Source organism: Phalacrocorax carbo, chromosome 3 (genome assembly GCF_963921805.1).
Source record: "Phalacrocorax carbo chromosome 3, bPhaCar2.1, whole genome shotgun sequence".
NCBI lineage: Eukaryota > Metazoa > Chordata > Aves > Suliformes > Phalacrocoracidae > Phalacrocorax > Phalacrocorax carbo.
This window is the reverse complement of record NC_087515.1, coordinates 112,195,506-112,210,411: the sequence shown is the minus strand read 5'-3', so window position 1 is coordinate 112,210,411 and position 14,906 is coordinate 112,195,506. Positions and strand designations below refer to the sequence as shown.

General features: G+C 38.0%; 1 protein-coding gene across 3 annotated transcripts in view; it reads right to left on the bottom strand.

Moving 5' to 3' along the window:
• The window catches only part of ASAP2 (ArfGAP with SH3 domain, ankyrin repeat and PH domain 2), a 97,792-nt gene that overhangs the window by 57,530 nt on the left and 25,356 nt on the right, over window positions 1-14,906 (bottom strand). For all 3 annotated transcript variants that reach the window (XM_064448007.1, XM_064448008.1, XM_064448009.1), the window contains exons 3-5: window positions 12,501-12,646; window positions 2,520-2,594; window positions 886-935 (exon numbers count right to left, since the gene is read on the bottom strand). In XM_064448007.1, the coding sequence (XP_064304077.1) occupies window positions 886-935; window positions 2,520-2,594; window positions 12,501-12,646 (271 nt within the window). The remainder of the gene's footprint in view (window positions 1-885; window positions 936-2,519; window positions 2,595-12,500; window positions 12,647-14,906) is intronic.

The window sequence follows — 14,906 nt, the reverse complement described above, 5'->3', positions numbered from 1 at the left end:
ACCAGCCTTACCACCTCATTGGTAAGTGCCAAACGCTCAGCATCAAATAAGGTCCTCCAAGAGCCCTTAGCATTGGGTACAGCCTCATGAGATGTACTAAAGCCAGAGACATAACAGAGTCATTACAAGAGTTCTAGGCTAACAAGTCGGAACTAAATCTTAACTTGCATACTCCTGGTATTTTTTGTTAAGATATTTCAAAACACTCAGGCATAAACTATATATTTTTTCTGTGCTCTTCAACTAAAGGAAGTTGTTATTTATAGTGAACTAGTCATTGATGAGGAGAAGAAAAAAAACCAACAACAACAAATGCTTAAAAGGACATAAAGTACAATTATGTTGCACTTTTGTTAGTTAAGGATGAAAAAACAGGGTGGCTAACTTTTCATTTTATATAGGAGTGTCCTCCAAAAGTAGAGGAAGGCAGAAAAGGAAGTGGAATTTCACATGTAGTAGATTACAGTGGAGTAATATGGATACTATCAAAATTTAAAACAAAAAAGAACTTATTTTCTAATTAAAGCAAAACTTTCTCGACCGAAGTGGAAGAGTATGCAGTGGGAAAACATGCACTGGGAGATTATCCTCGTTACTTGAACTTTATTAAGCAAAGAGGTCTACCACAGACACTAACTGTTATGGCACACAAACACAGACAGAAAAGAAAATTCACTCACTAAATAAGTTGTATATTACAGAATTTTAAATTATTGTGTCTATGTACTTGTGTTGTCACACAGCTCCAGTTTTTAAGAAAAAAATTGTTTTGAAAAAGCTCAGCTTCCCAGCTAGGTCTTCTGTCCGGGACCTTAACATTAAATAATGACATTTATATATTTCAGTTATGCTTCCCTCTTAAGTAAAAGTTTAGAAGATACATACACTTTTGTTTCATAGTCCTTCCAAGCTTTATCAAAGGGTTTTTTCAGGTCCTGTCAAGAAAAAAGAAAAAAATACAGTCAGTTATTTATGTGAAAAATACTGTGGATCTAACAATGAAGACACCCCTTGGCCATTTGCAGTGCCTACTAGGATAAGGGGCTCCACTCTTCCTGGAACAGCTCACTTAAGGATTGTGTAAAGGCAATCTTGCACATAGAAGAAAGAGTCTAGTGCACAGAATTAATACACTCATGTTTTTAAACGCATTTCTAGGATGCTTTTTACTAGGCTTTTTACAGCGACATTTTATTCCTCAGAAGGTATAACCACATGTCATCCCAAGAGCCCACTAAGCAATTAATCAAATCAGCTATTTTCTCATCATTCCGTCCCTGGCTCCACTAGAAAGCACCACCTGTCCTGAAGCTGTGGTATAGCCTTGGCTAAAGACTTGATTCATCCCACTAAAGTTAAAGAAATCAATTTCCCAGTGGCTTAATGGGAACAGGATAGGCCATACAGCTTGACAAAACTAATTCTGTGAGAATTTTGTGTTACTTACGCTCCAAATTCCTTTATTTTTTTCCCCTGTGAAGAACCCAATTTGGATAAAATGATCTTATGTTGTAAACATTTCACTGATGTCTAAAAGCGCAGCAGATGAAATTCTGCTGGAGTTCAAGAGATCAGCTGACTACAAAAAAAAATATTGTTAACTGCCAGATGCTGCAGAAACTTTGCAACTACAGATTAGGAACTAATTCTTACATGTCAGCTAGTTATTTTGACAATTATGAAATTAATTAAAGCAGCATTTTATAATTTTCTCAAGTCAGGAACATGGGGTAACACTGTATTGTAATAAATTTATTCTGACATAGAAAAAAAGAACAAAAGGAGTGAAATGTGGTAAGCAACAAACACAAAGGTAATAAGCCTATCTTACTAAATAATCTCTTTATCCTCCAGTAATTTACAGAGACCATTTTTAATCTATGTACATTTTCCGTCTTCCTTCGATATCCTAGAACAATAGCTGCCGGTCACTTCCTGTTTGTTCAGTAGTAAATGAAACATAAGCCAAGTAAGTTTGTTGGTTACAGGCTTTGAAATTTATTATAAATACATCATCCTTTGAGTCCTAAGTTGTTACTATTTCAAAATGGAAGTATCCTCAGGGCACAAATAGATTTCTGCTTTGTTAAGAAAAATCCTATGCTCGTGCAGTCTAATGTGTCTTTCTTAATAATCAGTATAGTTCCAAGTAAGTTTAGCATGTTAAATAAATACATTAATAATAATCCTTTTAAATAAAGTACTACCCCCTCCTCAACTAAGTAAATATCTGATTTCTTACACCTCTTTCTCTGATTATCTTCTACATCTCAGGGCTGCTTTTAAAGCTTCTCAAATGTTGTTTTGTATACATAGTCAAGAGCATGCTCTATGTGAAACCACAGAAGGGATGACTCAGTTCACAAAAAAACAAAACCAAAAAAACTCACCCTCTTTTTTATTAAGCTAGCATGTTACTTTAGTATCCCATGCCTTCCATCAAGTAAGATTAACACACTAGCTAAATATATTTATTGGCCCAACAATAATTTTATATATAAATAGGAAGATAAACATACCCCTTTTACACCTTTCAGATCTCCCTTCAGCAAACTGTCCAATGGAAAAGTGATTATGTTGTTCATATTCTGAATCTGTAACAAGAAAATTACATCAAAATATTTAATATTTTATAACGCAGAACATACACTGTCTCAATTCACATATTTCAGAAAGTTTCACAAGGAAATATTATATATTATTTTCTGAATATGTCTATAAGTACAGCTAGTAATCAAAGATGGAGGCAACATGAGTTAATTAAACTTGCTCTGGAAACACTATAACCCAAGCCAGCAGGAAACTTGCAGAATTACTGCCGATGATAAACATCTCATCCAACAGTAAGCACTAATTTTTACATTGCCCAATTTCACTGTTTAAATGATATGAAAACAATCATATATTTTTTCAGCACTTAATGTATTTTAAGTTCATCTGTGTATTTTAAATTAATGTTGTTTTCCAGCCTCTTCAAAACCATTCCATAAAATGTATCTGCTATCCTTACAATACATGGCATCTTACTCTGACATATGTTATGAAGACAAAGAATGCTGGCCTTTAAAAAAAGCCACTCTTCAAATATTTTCCATGTATTTTTAAAAATTAATACATCTGCCTTATTTATCTCATACAAACTTTGAAATAAGGATTTTACGAGGTCTTGAGTATGCAAGTAATTCAAGAGTAAACAAGTAATTCAAGAAGATAAACCATCATTTCAAATTAAGACAACAGTAAAATAATAATGGTTTTAGATAAGTATTTGTATTATAATATTTTGATAAGGAAAAAAGAATGAGTGAAGACAGTGGGAATAAGACAGTAAGTAGCATACACCAGCAAAAGAAAGACTTCATGTCCAATCGCTTATGGTTCAGGGAAAATGGTGAAGGTATAGGCTGTGATGTCTAGTCTAGGCACGAAGTTTAAACAGTAACAATTCAAACGGATTGCAATGAAGAGTAAAAACCAGAGTATTTTAGAACCATACAATGGGAAAAAAAATTAACTTTTGCAGCAGTTCGGTGAAGGTTGCCTTTGGATGGGTTTCTTTTTTTGATGTTATTGTTAGCTGTTCTTTTAAAATGGGATTTTTTTCAAGAAGCACTGGCATGCATATATGATGGGGGATTTCAAATATTCAAAGTACAGAAAGAACTTTGCCTCATGTAGCAAACAACACTGCTGTTTCTTTGGGGACAATGTTAGGAACATCAAAGTCCCTTTTAGTGTAACCCATCCAGAGAAGAAAGGACACCAACAGGATCTTCAAGAAAAAGTATTTCCAATTGTGATGCTTCAGCCTCCCCAGAATGGAAAAATACAAAACATTTTCACCCTATAGTTACTTGGTGGCCTCACTAGAACAGACTCAGGGGTCCCATCCCCAGCGGTACTCAACAGCTGCTAGCAAAACAAACAAACGAAGCCCCCCAAACCCTACCCTTCTTCTTCAAAGGTACTACCTTACTGTATTTGCCTGACATTTCAGCCAGAAATCAAAGAGAAAGAGAATATACATCAATTTTAAAGGTTAAACAGATTGCCTTTGCATGGGAAGGTTGAAGACATAGAAAATCAGGTCTTTTAAACTCTCACCACAAATCCCATTTCCCCTTCTCAGTCCTACTTCTCCTCCCCAAAAAGCTGCAGGACTCAACCTTTAGAATCAAGAAGATGCATTGGCAGCCGGTCACAAGTGGTATTCCCCAGGGCTCAGTGTTGGGGCTGGTCCTGTTCAGTATCTTCACTGATGATCTGGATAAGGGGATTCAGTGCACCCTCAGCAAGTTTGCAGATGACACGAAGCTCGGTGGAAGTGTCGGTCTGCTGGAGGGCAGGAAGGCCCTACAAAGGGACCTGGACAGGCTGGATCGATGGGCCGGAGCCAACGGTATGAGATTCAACAAGGCCAAGTGCTGGGTCCTGCACTTCGGTCACAACAACCCCATGCAACGCTACAGGCTTGGGGAGCAATGGCGGGAGAGCTGCCTGGAGGAAAAGGACCTGGGGGTGCTGGCTCACAGCCAGCTGAACATGAGCCAGCAGTGTGCTCAGGTGGCCAAGAAGGCCAATGGCATCCTGGCTTGTATCAGGAATGGTGCGGCCAGCAGGAGCAGGGAGGTGATCGTGCCCCTGTACTCAGCACTGGTGAGGCCGCACCTCGAATCCTGTGTTCAGTTTTGGGCCCCTCAATACAAGAAAGACATTGAGGTGCTGGAGCGTGTCTGAAGAAGAGCAATGAAGCTGGTAAAGGGTCTGGAGATCAAGTCTTATGAGGAGCGGCTGAGGGAATTGGGGTTGTTTAGACTGGAGGAGACTGAGGGAAGACCTTATCACTCTCTACAACTACCTGAAAGGAGGTTGTAGTGAGGCGGGGGTCTGACTCTTCACCCTAGTAACAAGCAAGAGGATGAGAGGAAATGGCCTCAAGCTGCGCCAGGGGAAGTTTAGGTTGGACAGTAGAAAAAAATGCCTTCACCAAAAGGACTGACAAACATTGGAACAGGCTGCCCAGGGAGGTGGTGGAGTCTCCATCCCTGGAGGTATTTAAAAGAAGGGTAGACGTGGTGCTTGAGGACATGGTTTAGTGGTGGACTTGGCAGTGATAGGTTAGAGGTTGGACTCAATGATCTTAAGGGTCTTTTCCAACCTTAACGATTCTATGATTCTATAACTCTCTTGTGTTTTTTAAATAAATAATTCCTATAATAATTGGGTGAGCAACATGTACACATGCTTAGCTGGCAGTGCTGGAAACCATCCACCTCATAAGTTCTCAGCAGTACTACAACAACTGCATATCAACAAAACCATGCTCCAAGTTAATAAAATTATATGCTCTAGATATAGGAAATAAGTTTTGTGCGATTTAAACCTTTCCAATTCTAGAAGATGATGGACGGGACACGTACACCCATGGCCATGCATATCTAGAACGGGTGTCTAGGTGAAGCAGAAAAGGTCTCATCTAAGGTATCATTCTATGCAAAGTTTTCTACTTTGCTATTCTGTCTTATTAGTATGATGCAGTCAAATGTCTGACCTGAAGATCAATACTTTCATAGCCTCTATTTAATTATTCTTCAAAACCAGAAAAACAGACACAAAGCAAGAATAAGACATTTCTCAACAGCAGAGTCAAGAAATCTGTTTTTTTCTCCTTAGGTCAGAAAAAAAAAAGTCAGACCCTGAAGTATTATCGCAGACATATGCATGTAGACATCAATCAGCCTCCAAAACAGGTCTGGATGTTTTCGAGAATTTCAAGTCACGGGGCCTAAAGTTCAAAGCAACTTTAAAAAAAAGAACAGGAGAAAAAACCCCAACATTCCTTTTAACAGTTTGGAGAATGTTTGCCTATTCAAATTAATTCCTTCTGTGGGCTATCAACTGTATATTACTATCAGTCCGTATGCTCCTATTTTATTTGCAACAAATGTAAACATACATAATGCATGAACTTGTCATTATTAACCTAGTTAGATGAATCATACTTGCTCATATTTATAAATCAGCAAGCAATATCCAGAAAAAAAGATCTTACATGTTTTTCACCTTTTTCTTGAGAAGCTTAAGCTGAACTATCTAAAAATATAGACCCACTTTTGGCACGCAGAGAAGCATTAATATGCTGTAGCTCCTACTCTGTGCGTATACAGGGAGCTAAAATGTATACAACTGCCTCTACATTTTGACTATTTTATATTTTAAAATATTCTTTACAAAGAAACATGCACAAAGGTGCAGGAAGGCTTCACAGAAATTAAAGTCATCCTGTGTCAGAGGAACACTAGCAAGCTCCATGTCTTTAAAAGAAAGAAAAAAGGAAAAAAAAAAGGAGTTGACCTGGTTTCCACTTCCAACACTGCTGCTTTGGCAGACTCGCAGTCTTCCTCTGACAGCTTCCAACACGATAAGATGACAGAGAGAGCGTAATAAATGAAAACTTCCTAAGTTGGAGAAGGCTCAGAGGAGGAAGAGAAGAAATGGCAGGAGGGAGAACATAAAAATAAACAAACATGTAGCTGCCAGAAGTAATGGTAGAGGCAACAGGCAAGCCAACATTTGCAAAGGGGGAAAAAAGATTTTCAAGTAGTTTAAGAGCCTATGGCTAAACACTGAAGGTCTTCATTTGCCAGCCCTCCTGATTGCTTTAATGAGCGTTTTCCAGAACGGCTTTGGATACTGGTGCCTGCAGTACTTCAAGAAGTTTTGTTTTCTAAATCCAAGCCAAAAGAAAAAAACCCTTTTCACTACTTCAGAAGTTAAATACTTTTCTTAACATGCAGATAAACAGAGCGGACCTTAAACTATTTTCAATTTAAACTAAAATTCAGGCAGTTGAACAGTGTATGATGAGACTCCTACTGCCATTACTAAAGTCTAGGTCCAGGCCACGTACTTGGTTGTAGGCTTCTCAACCACCAGTGAACTCGGGTTTGCACAAGTACTGCCTGCTGAAAAATCACTGCTTAAGTTATTTTCAATTTTTTATAGCAAGTACTATTGGATTTAATACTTTCCAAGAGTTTTCCCAGTGATGTGAGCTTTGTCAGGACAAGGCCAGCCAACACAGCCAGGAGCAAGTCGAAATCAGAACATCCACTATAAATGAGACACTGTTTATCTGAGCTTCAAACTTTTAGCATCTAACCCCAAGACTTCAGAAAATCATGTGACATAAAGACGCGTAGCACAAACTTCCATCTTTGCCCCATGCCTCCCTCTTGCACACAAGGACACAACACTGCCCTTCCGCTCTCCTCACCCCCTGCCCCACCTGCAGCACAGCGGTGTGTCCCATAGCACGGAGCTGCCTCCCACCGGGCCGGTGGCTGAGGTGGGCCATCACCCGCTGCCCACGTGCCCCATTGGAAAAGTGACTCCAGCAAAGCAGGCGCTGAACATCACTAAGTGCGCACGTGGAGCTGCCGGCTCTGCTGCCCAGAAAAATGCCTTCACACAAGGTATCAAGTGTTGCCACCATGTACTACTTGGAAACAGCCCCTGTACCACCACCTATACACAAACTACAAGCTGGGAACTTCTCTATTAGGAAGTGCAAACGCAAAATGACAGGAAACACATTTTTAAAGGGATTCTTAGAAGCATAAAGTGAAGAATTTTAAGAGCAAAGGAAGAAAGAGACTTGAGGTTATTCCAGCCCATCTTCCTTGCCAGTGGAAGAGGATTCCCAATTGCACGTTGTCTAACACAAGTTAAAATACCTTAGTGGTAAGCTTATATCACTTTCTCTGGGACAATTCATCCAATATTTTCACAGTGAGATCCCATTTATATGCAATTTATTATTTTCATCTTCCACAGTCACAGTTATCTGTGAGGCAAACCATACATTTCCAATTCTTCTAAGCTTTATTCATAAATCAAGCTATTCAAGCCCTGACCATTTTTTGTTACTGTTCTCTGAATTTCTTCCAGTTGGATCAATACCTTTTTGGCAAAGAAATAAAGATAAGATTCCAGGTGGAGCTGAACCCATGCCACTAAGGAAGAATTATTACATCTTGGTTCATATCTTTACAAATGTAAATCAAACTGTACTCTTATTTTTACCCTCTCACCATTAAGCCAATCTTTCCTCAAGTGTACCAGTGAAAAACTGAAACAACACAACTTAAACCATTAAGCTTCACATATAATACTCCGACCTCAGATATGTATATCTGTAGCTTTTTTTATGCACTTAACTGAGTCTTTCTAAACAAAATATGCTTGTGCAGGTTCAGGCACCAAACATTTTTTTAAATCCTTAGTCTGAACTATTACCCTAGAAAGAAAACTCTGGGCATAGATTTCTTAAGTTCATTATATAACACAGAAAATATATTTCCTTCAGTTTTGTTATTTATTACTTTTTACATTTAAGCTAGACCCTTTCTTCTTACATTTAAAAAAAATGAAGTAAAACAGGAGCATACGGTCAGAAAAATATTATCACTGTTCTTCCATTTCTCCTAGCTAAAAATCCAAGGATTATTAATAGAAAAACTTCTCACATGGAATCTCTTCCTCTCAGCTACCTTCTACAGAGTGGAAATATCAGATTCCAGTCCTCTTAACCCAGCACGTTCCACTAGTTTTAAATTTAAAGAAATGAAAAAGAGAGGACAAGAGTATGTAGAAGAACAACAAATACAAGAAATTGAATTTGTTAACTAGCTACTTCATCTTCACAGATCAAACCCCTTTTCAAGGAGTGCTGACAAAGATGACAGGCAACTACAGATTTTATTTCTTCTTGGTGTAGCAATCTAAGAATAGGATTTAAAGGAAAAAATATTTAAAGTGCAAACATGCTGCTATGACCCTTTCCTCATTCTAACATTTTTCATATTAATACTCGCACCTTTATCACTCAGCACTAAATTTACTAGGAAGAGTAACAAATGCTATAAGCAAGGGCCATACAGACCAACCTGCCTGGGAACTGGGGGTGCCACCATTCTGTCAGAAATTAGCACCAAGATTACCATCAAGAAGCAATACTGTACATGCCACAAAAGGTACCATGTTACCTCTCAAATGTCCCTAGTACTTTCTAATAGTTCCCTACCAAAAAAAAAGACATACTGATTGCTCAGTCTTCTTAAAAACATTTCTAATCCAGAAGAAGGTGAAGAAAAAAATTGTAGCTTGATATTGGAGCTATGGCAAGAGAAACAAAAATGCACAATATATCATAAACTGATCCAAATAATGCAAACAATGCGTTTGTAACTACTCACTTTAGCCTAAGGACCTGATATACAGTAAATGTCAATTTATGTCTTCTCTTGAAGATGTGTTTTATAGATCACTTCAAATGTGAAGAACCAAAGTTCTTCAAAGTTTTTTTTGTGTTCTGCACTATTTAAAAGTGGAGACATGAAACAGGTATAGCAAAAGACATATAAAAAACCCAAGACCTGAACTTTAACTTGAATAGCTTACAGTTGAATAACTGGATTCCAAGAAAAAAAATCTTCAGCGCTTAATGAAATATTTTTAAGTTGATGCCTTCGTAAGTCCACGAAAACATCAAAGTCTTTTGGGAAACCTTTAAAAATATTAGAGACAACAAGAACCTAAAACCCCTGTTAAAGTAGAACAACTTCATAATGGCTTTCCTTTACCTTAATAAGGACAAGTTTAAGGAAAATCTTTTTGCAGAAGCACTTTAGAGCTACAGTTCTAAATGCCACCCAGGCCAAGAGCTGACAGAACACATCAGCTTCCAGTAACAAAGGCAAAATATATGACAAAGCAAGACTTGACAGTAGCCTAAAGCTTTGCCAGTGTTAATAGCTTTGGCATCTGTTCCAGTCTGAACATGTCCTCTCACTTCCTTGCACATTCCCCACACATTTTAGCCAAAATTTCTGTGGAAATTCAGCACCCTATTAAACTCCAGGGATAGGTCTATTTAAAAAGAGTACCTTTCAGAATGTTTTTTTTAACAGCAGTAGGTTGTATGGCCCTGGCTACATTTTTGATGAAAATATTTACAATGAAAATATGTTGGGTGTACAAGGAAGCACCAGAGGAGAGAGATGTTTTTAGTGCCAACATGCTTAAAGCGTTCAGAGTTGGATACCTCACCACACTGTGAGCATGCATAGGGCTTGTTTCACGTAAGGCTATGACTATAAAAAAATACGACCCCAAATTATTTCCAACTACTGTGCAGGACTTTTTACACTAGTCAATACCCTTGTAACCTTTTAGAAAACAAGACCTCCATCAGTGAACTTAGGAACAGATTATCAAAGTTACCAAAAACTTATTCCAGTGGTATTAACTTCTAATAGGCAAAGTTCCATAAAATTATAATTCTGGTTTATAATTCTAGAATTCTTGTTTATAGATATGGTATTTCCAAGCAATAAAGAAGTTTACATCTTTTTTTCATATGTATTTCTTTCTGGAGGAAACTATTTTCGGAGAGCGAGAGACCAAATTCAAGGACCATTACATTCCTCTATTTCTTCAATTTTCCTTTGCTAATCAGGAGGAAACAAGAAACTTCAAACCTCAACAGTATGAAGCATATTAGGAAAGAACAGAACCTTTTGGAAACCTGTCCTTCATCAGACAGTATTAAGGAAAAGCGAAATGTTGCCTATGCTATTGCAATGTTAAAAAAAAAAAAGTTACATTCATGTCCATGCAAAATTCTTATTCACTTCAAAAATAGAGAGAATCAGAATCACAAATTGAGAAAAACTAAAGACTTAGCTACTGCCTCCTGACATATCCTCCTCTTACGCATACAAACTGAAGCAAAAATACATAGTTGTTAATGAAAATGCAGTACACAGCAAACAGATTTAGAAATATTCCTTGGAGGAGACATGCAAAATGCTTACATGGATAAGAAAAGGTAATAAAAACATGCATCCCACTTTCCATAGATATTTGTTTTGTTTTTATTTTCCTTTCCAGTTGGTAGAAGAAAAGTTATTCTTGTCAGAAACATTTCACAGAGATAGGAATTACTGTTTTTAAGAGAACAATTAGCTAAGATTTTTGGTAAAATGGCAACATTTTTTAGCTTTTAAAAGTCTTCTTGAAATACAATCTATTAAAAGATTTCCTGGGGAGGGGCTGTAGCTTTTAGTAGATTGCTTTTTAAAACCCCCTAAACATCACATTTCCCAGATCCATTTGCCTAATGAAGTCACCATATTGCAATTAATATAAAATAGAGAGGGTTTTTTAGTCAACAGAAGGTATCAATCAGAAGACCCATTCTATTTCCCCTCCCATATGAGCAGTCTACCTCTATATGGGATACTCAGGACAACTGAGTAACACACTCCGTAAGGATGCCTCTTCTGACACGTAATCTCAGATAACATTTGTACATCCAGAGATATTCAAATCAATATGACCAATATGAAATATATTTCACTGTTGATAAAGACATTTGGGGCTAGATTCCCTCTTATCAATATCACAACTGGGTAAAAAGAGAGGACAACATCCGGGAGTGAATGGGACTGCCCTAAATCCCATCAGCTGGAAACATTCCCCAAAGAACCGATTATGACCAGCTGCCTGCAAACTACAGGCATTTGGTCTGGGCTCACAAAAGCATCTGATGTGTCTCCATCCCATTGATTTCAGCAGGCACAAACTTTTAAACACTTGTAGGAATCTGGGTCATCTCCCCTTCCCAGCCCCTGGTTTGAGAGTTCTGTAGTTTCAAGTAAATTTGGGACTTGCCCATGCAGGGGAAAGCTCTAGCTAGTAGATTCTGTAGTGAGAATCTGCTCTTTTTGTGCCCTCTGATTAACGTGAAATTGAGACTGAAAAGTCTCCATTCATAATTATAACTCCCATTCTTCCATTTGGCTCCATCCCATTTGGCTCACTGAAGAGCCCTTTTAAGCCTTACTAGCTTCAGTTGCAGGACTGGTCCCCAGTGGATACTATTGTCATTATAGCATTATGTTTTTTTTCCTGACTCGCTTCCCTAAGAAGCAAGAGACTCTTCCTTGCAGGGACACTAAAATCTCCCTTTATAAATACAAATGGGAAGTGTGAAAAAGTAAAGCAAAAGTAACATGAACACAGAGTAAACCAAGGTAGGTTTTGCTGGCTTCACCATTTTAAAGCAATTTGGTATGTGCGTTTTATAATACATATTATAACTACTCTACTGTGGGAAGCTTTTAGACATAAAAACTGTTGGAGGAGGATTCTTTTCCTTGGGTTTGTTTGAGTTTTGTGGTAGTGTTTTGGTTTGGGTTTTGGTTTTTTGTTGGTTTTTCTTTTTTTTTTTTGGTTTTTTTTGTTTGGTTTTCTGAGTTTTGAGTTTTGCAAGGGAAAGGCTAAGGCATGAGACATTTTCCTAAGCCGAGAATTTTTTAAGAACAGTGCTTGCTAAAACACAAATTGCCTTCAATATGAAGAGCTGTTATACTTCAGAAATACAGCCTTTGTAATGGCCTTAAAATTTCAACATGTTTTTCTTCAGTAATTCTTACCAAATTTTTGAAGAGTGCAGTTAATTCCTTTGTAAACACAGAAAATTTTAAAAACGCTGTTCCCAAATCTGGGTCATCCCTGCAAACACAGTTGCCTCCGAATTTCTCCAGTGCTTGTGTATACTGTTCTTCATTTTCCACGTGAGCTTCAAAAAGAGCAAAACATGAAAATATCATCAGTAGATAAAAGGTTACTGAAATTACAATTGTTTTTTTTTAAAAAAAACTTTTCCAATTTCTTGCTAAAAATGTTTACTTGATGCAATAAAAATTTATTATTTGTATTTTAATGCTGATATGCCAGAAGTATGACGTATCTCACTAATTCTGGTTTACGTTAATCTATCCACATGCTATACAAAGGACTGTGTCATCAAGAAAATCATCTGACAGGTATCCTCTCTAGAAAGACCCACAATATCTCTGCACCATACCGGAAACCGCATAACAAATCCCAACTCCTATAATAAAAAACTCTAGAAGTTCATTAACTCTTTCTAATTTTCACAGTGTGCCATTACGTTTAGCTGCATCCTGAACAAAGAAACAGAAGAGATCAAGTGTGTTGGCAGAGCCCTGGATCTCTACAACAGAAGGCAATAGATCAAATACGACTCTCAGGTCATCTTAGGAAATGGGACTGCAAACTACATTACAGATGAGGTCAAAACCCTCATCTACGTTCACTCTGCGACTCAGAGCAGCAGAGGAGATCTGAAGCAAATCGTAGCAGTCTGCATTTACCACAGGCCAGTTCAGTTCTTAAAGCAGTTTTGGTTCACGACAATTAGATTAATTTCCAAGACAATGAAACCAGAAGCTCTGCCCCAGAAGCGATCCAGTGCTTAACGGAGACAGCAGGTTCTGAATCACACTGTGGGCTGCACCAGTGCAAGTCATCCAGCACACACCTAATGTTTCCGCCCTTCAGAAAGCTCTGAGCTGCACATGTTGTGGGATTATTCAACCCAGGGAATGAGATGAAAGTCAGGCCTAAAGCAAGTTTCCCTGATCCAAACAGAAAGGAAATCCGAAGGGCCTAAGTCTTAACCACTTTGACGTACTGATTCACTCCTAGGACACCAGATTACTTGCTTGTGTAGACAGGCATAAAAAGCCCCTGCCAATTTGATCTGTGGAATAAAACCAGGTCTTTCTGAACCCAAGCTTAGTAACCATGTCAAGCTTGAGCACATGGACAAAGCACACCAAGTTGGCACCTGAGAAAGTTAATGTTGCCTATTTCTTATTCTAGCCGTGGCCAATTTCTAACACTTCAAAGGAAGTCAGGAAAAAAAAACCGCTCCCTAGAAAACAAATTATGCATTAATAAGAACAAAGACCCTTTCTTGGACATTACAGGAAACCAGCATAAACCCTGAAGATTATTTAGAGAGGATCAATCTGTTCAAACAAGCAATGATCCAGTTTCATCTCAAACCCATTTGTATATGTCGACATATTCAAAATCCAAACCATTCTCCAAATTTCTATGAAATAGTTATACAACCTGTTCAATAAACCTAGCATGCTCCAACTTAACAACAAGCCTGTCTGTTCACATTCCTATTTGGACAGCCATTCAAGAACTTTATTTCTCAAGTAGCTACAGATTTAATTTCCAACATATGAAACTAAAACCCTGTGGAGTAGTGGTATAATATCGTGCAGTTAAAGACTGCCATAATGTACACACAGAACTGAAGTTACACAGATGGCATTAGTCCTACAAGTTTCTACCTTGAGTGCTTGAATTTGCAGCCTGTAAAAGGTAGTTTGCGTATAGACATTCAGTTTAAAAACTAAGTCCTAGCACTGAACTATACTTATTTCTCCTTAGCATCAACAGCAGGGGCTGAGCACGTACCAAACTTTTTGCTACTTGAGCTGTAGGATGAAGTAAGGATGTTCAACTAATACTACTGAGTGATGTAAGCACACCTGAACAAGCTTTGAACGAACTGGCACAGACTAAAAAACAGGATGCGGCAGGTCACAACTCCTCTAGCTCACACAGCTCCCCAGTGAGGTGAATTATTTCCATATTGCTTTCTGCATTCTTACTGCTTCCTGCATCCAGCTTAGCATATTTGAACCCAGGTGAAGGTGGAGGTCAGGGCACAGTTCATACAGCAAAAAGAGAAGGCTGCCACTGCATGAAAACAAGGTGAAAAGGCTGCTACCATTAACTGTTGTAGTTAGATGTGCAATCAGCAGCTGAACCATGCTGACTTTTTACCTTAGTAAGCAAAAGCTTTATATTCCATAAAGCATCCCCGAAAGTTTTCTATTCCTCACCATCCTAGGGACCATTCTGCTGGATCTATATCACATTAAACAGAGCCAACAAATCAGCAGCTCAACAACAGTTCTGAGACATTCCCCAGAATGATGATACATGATGAT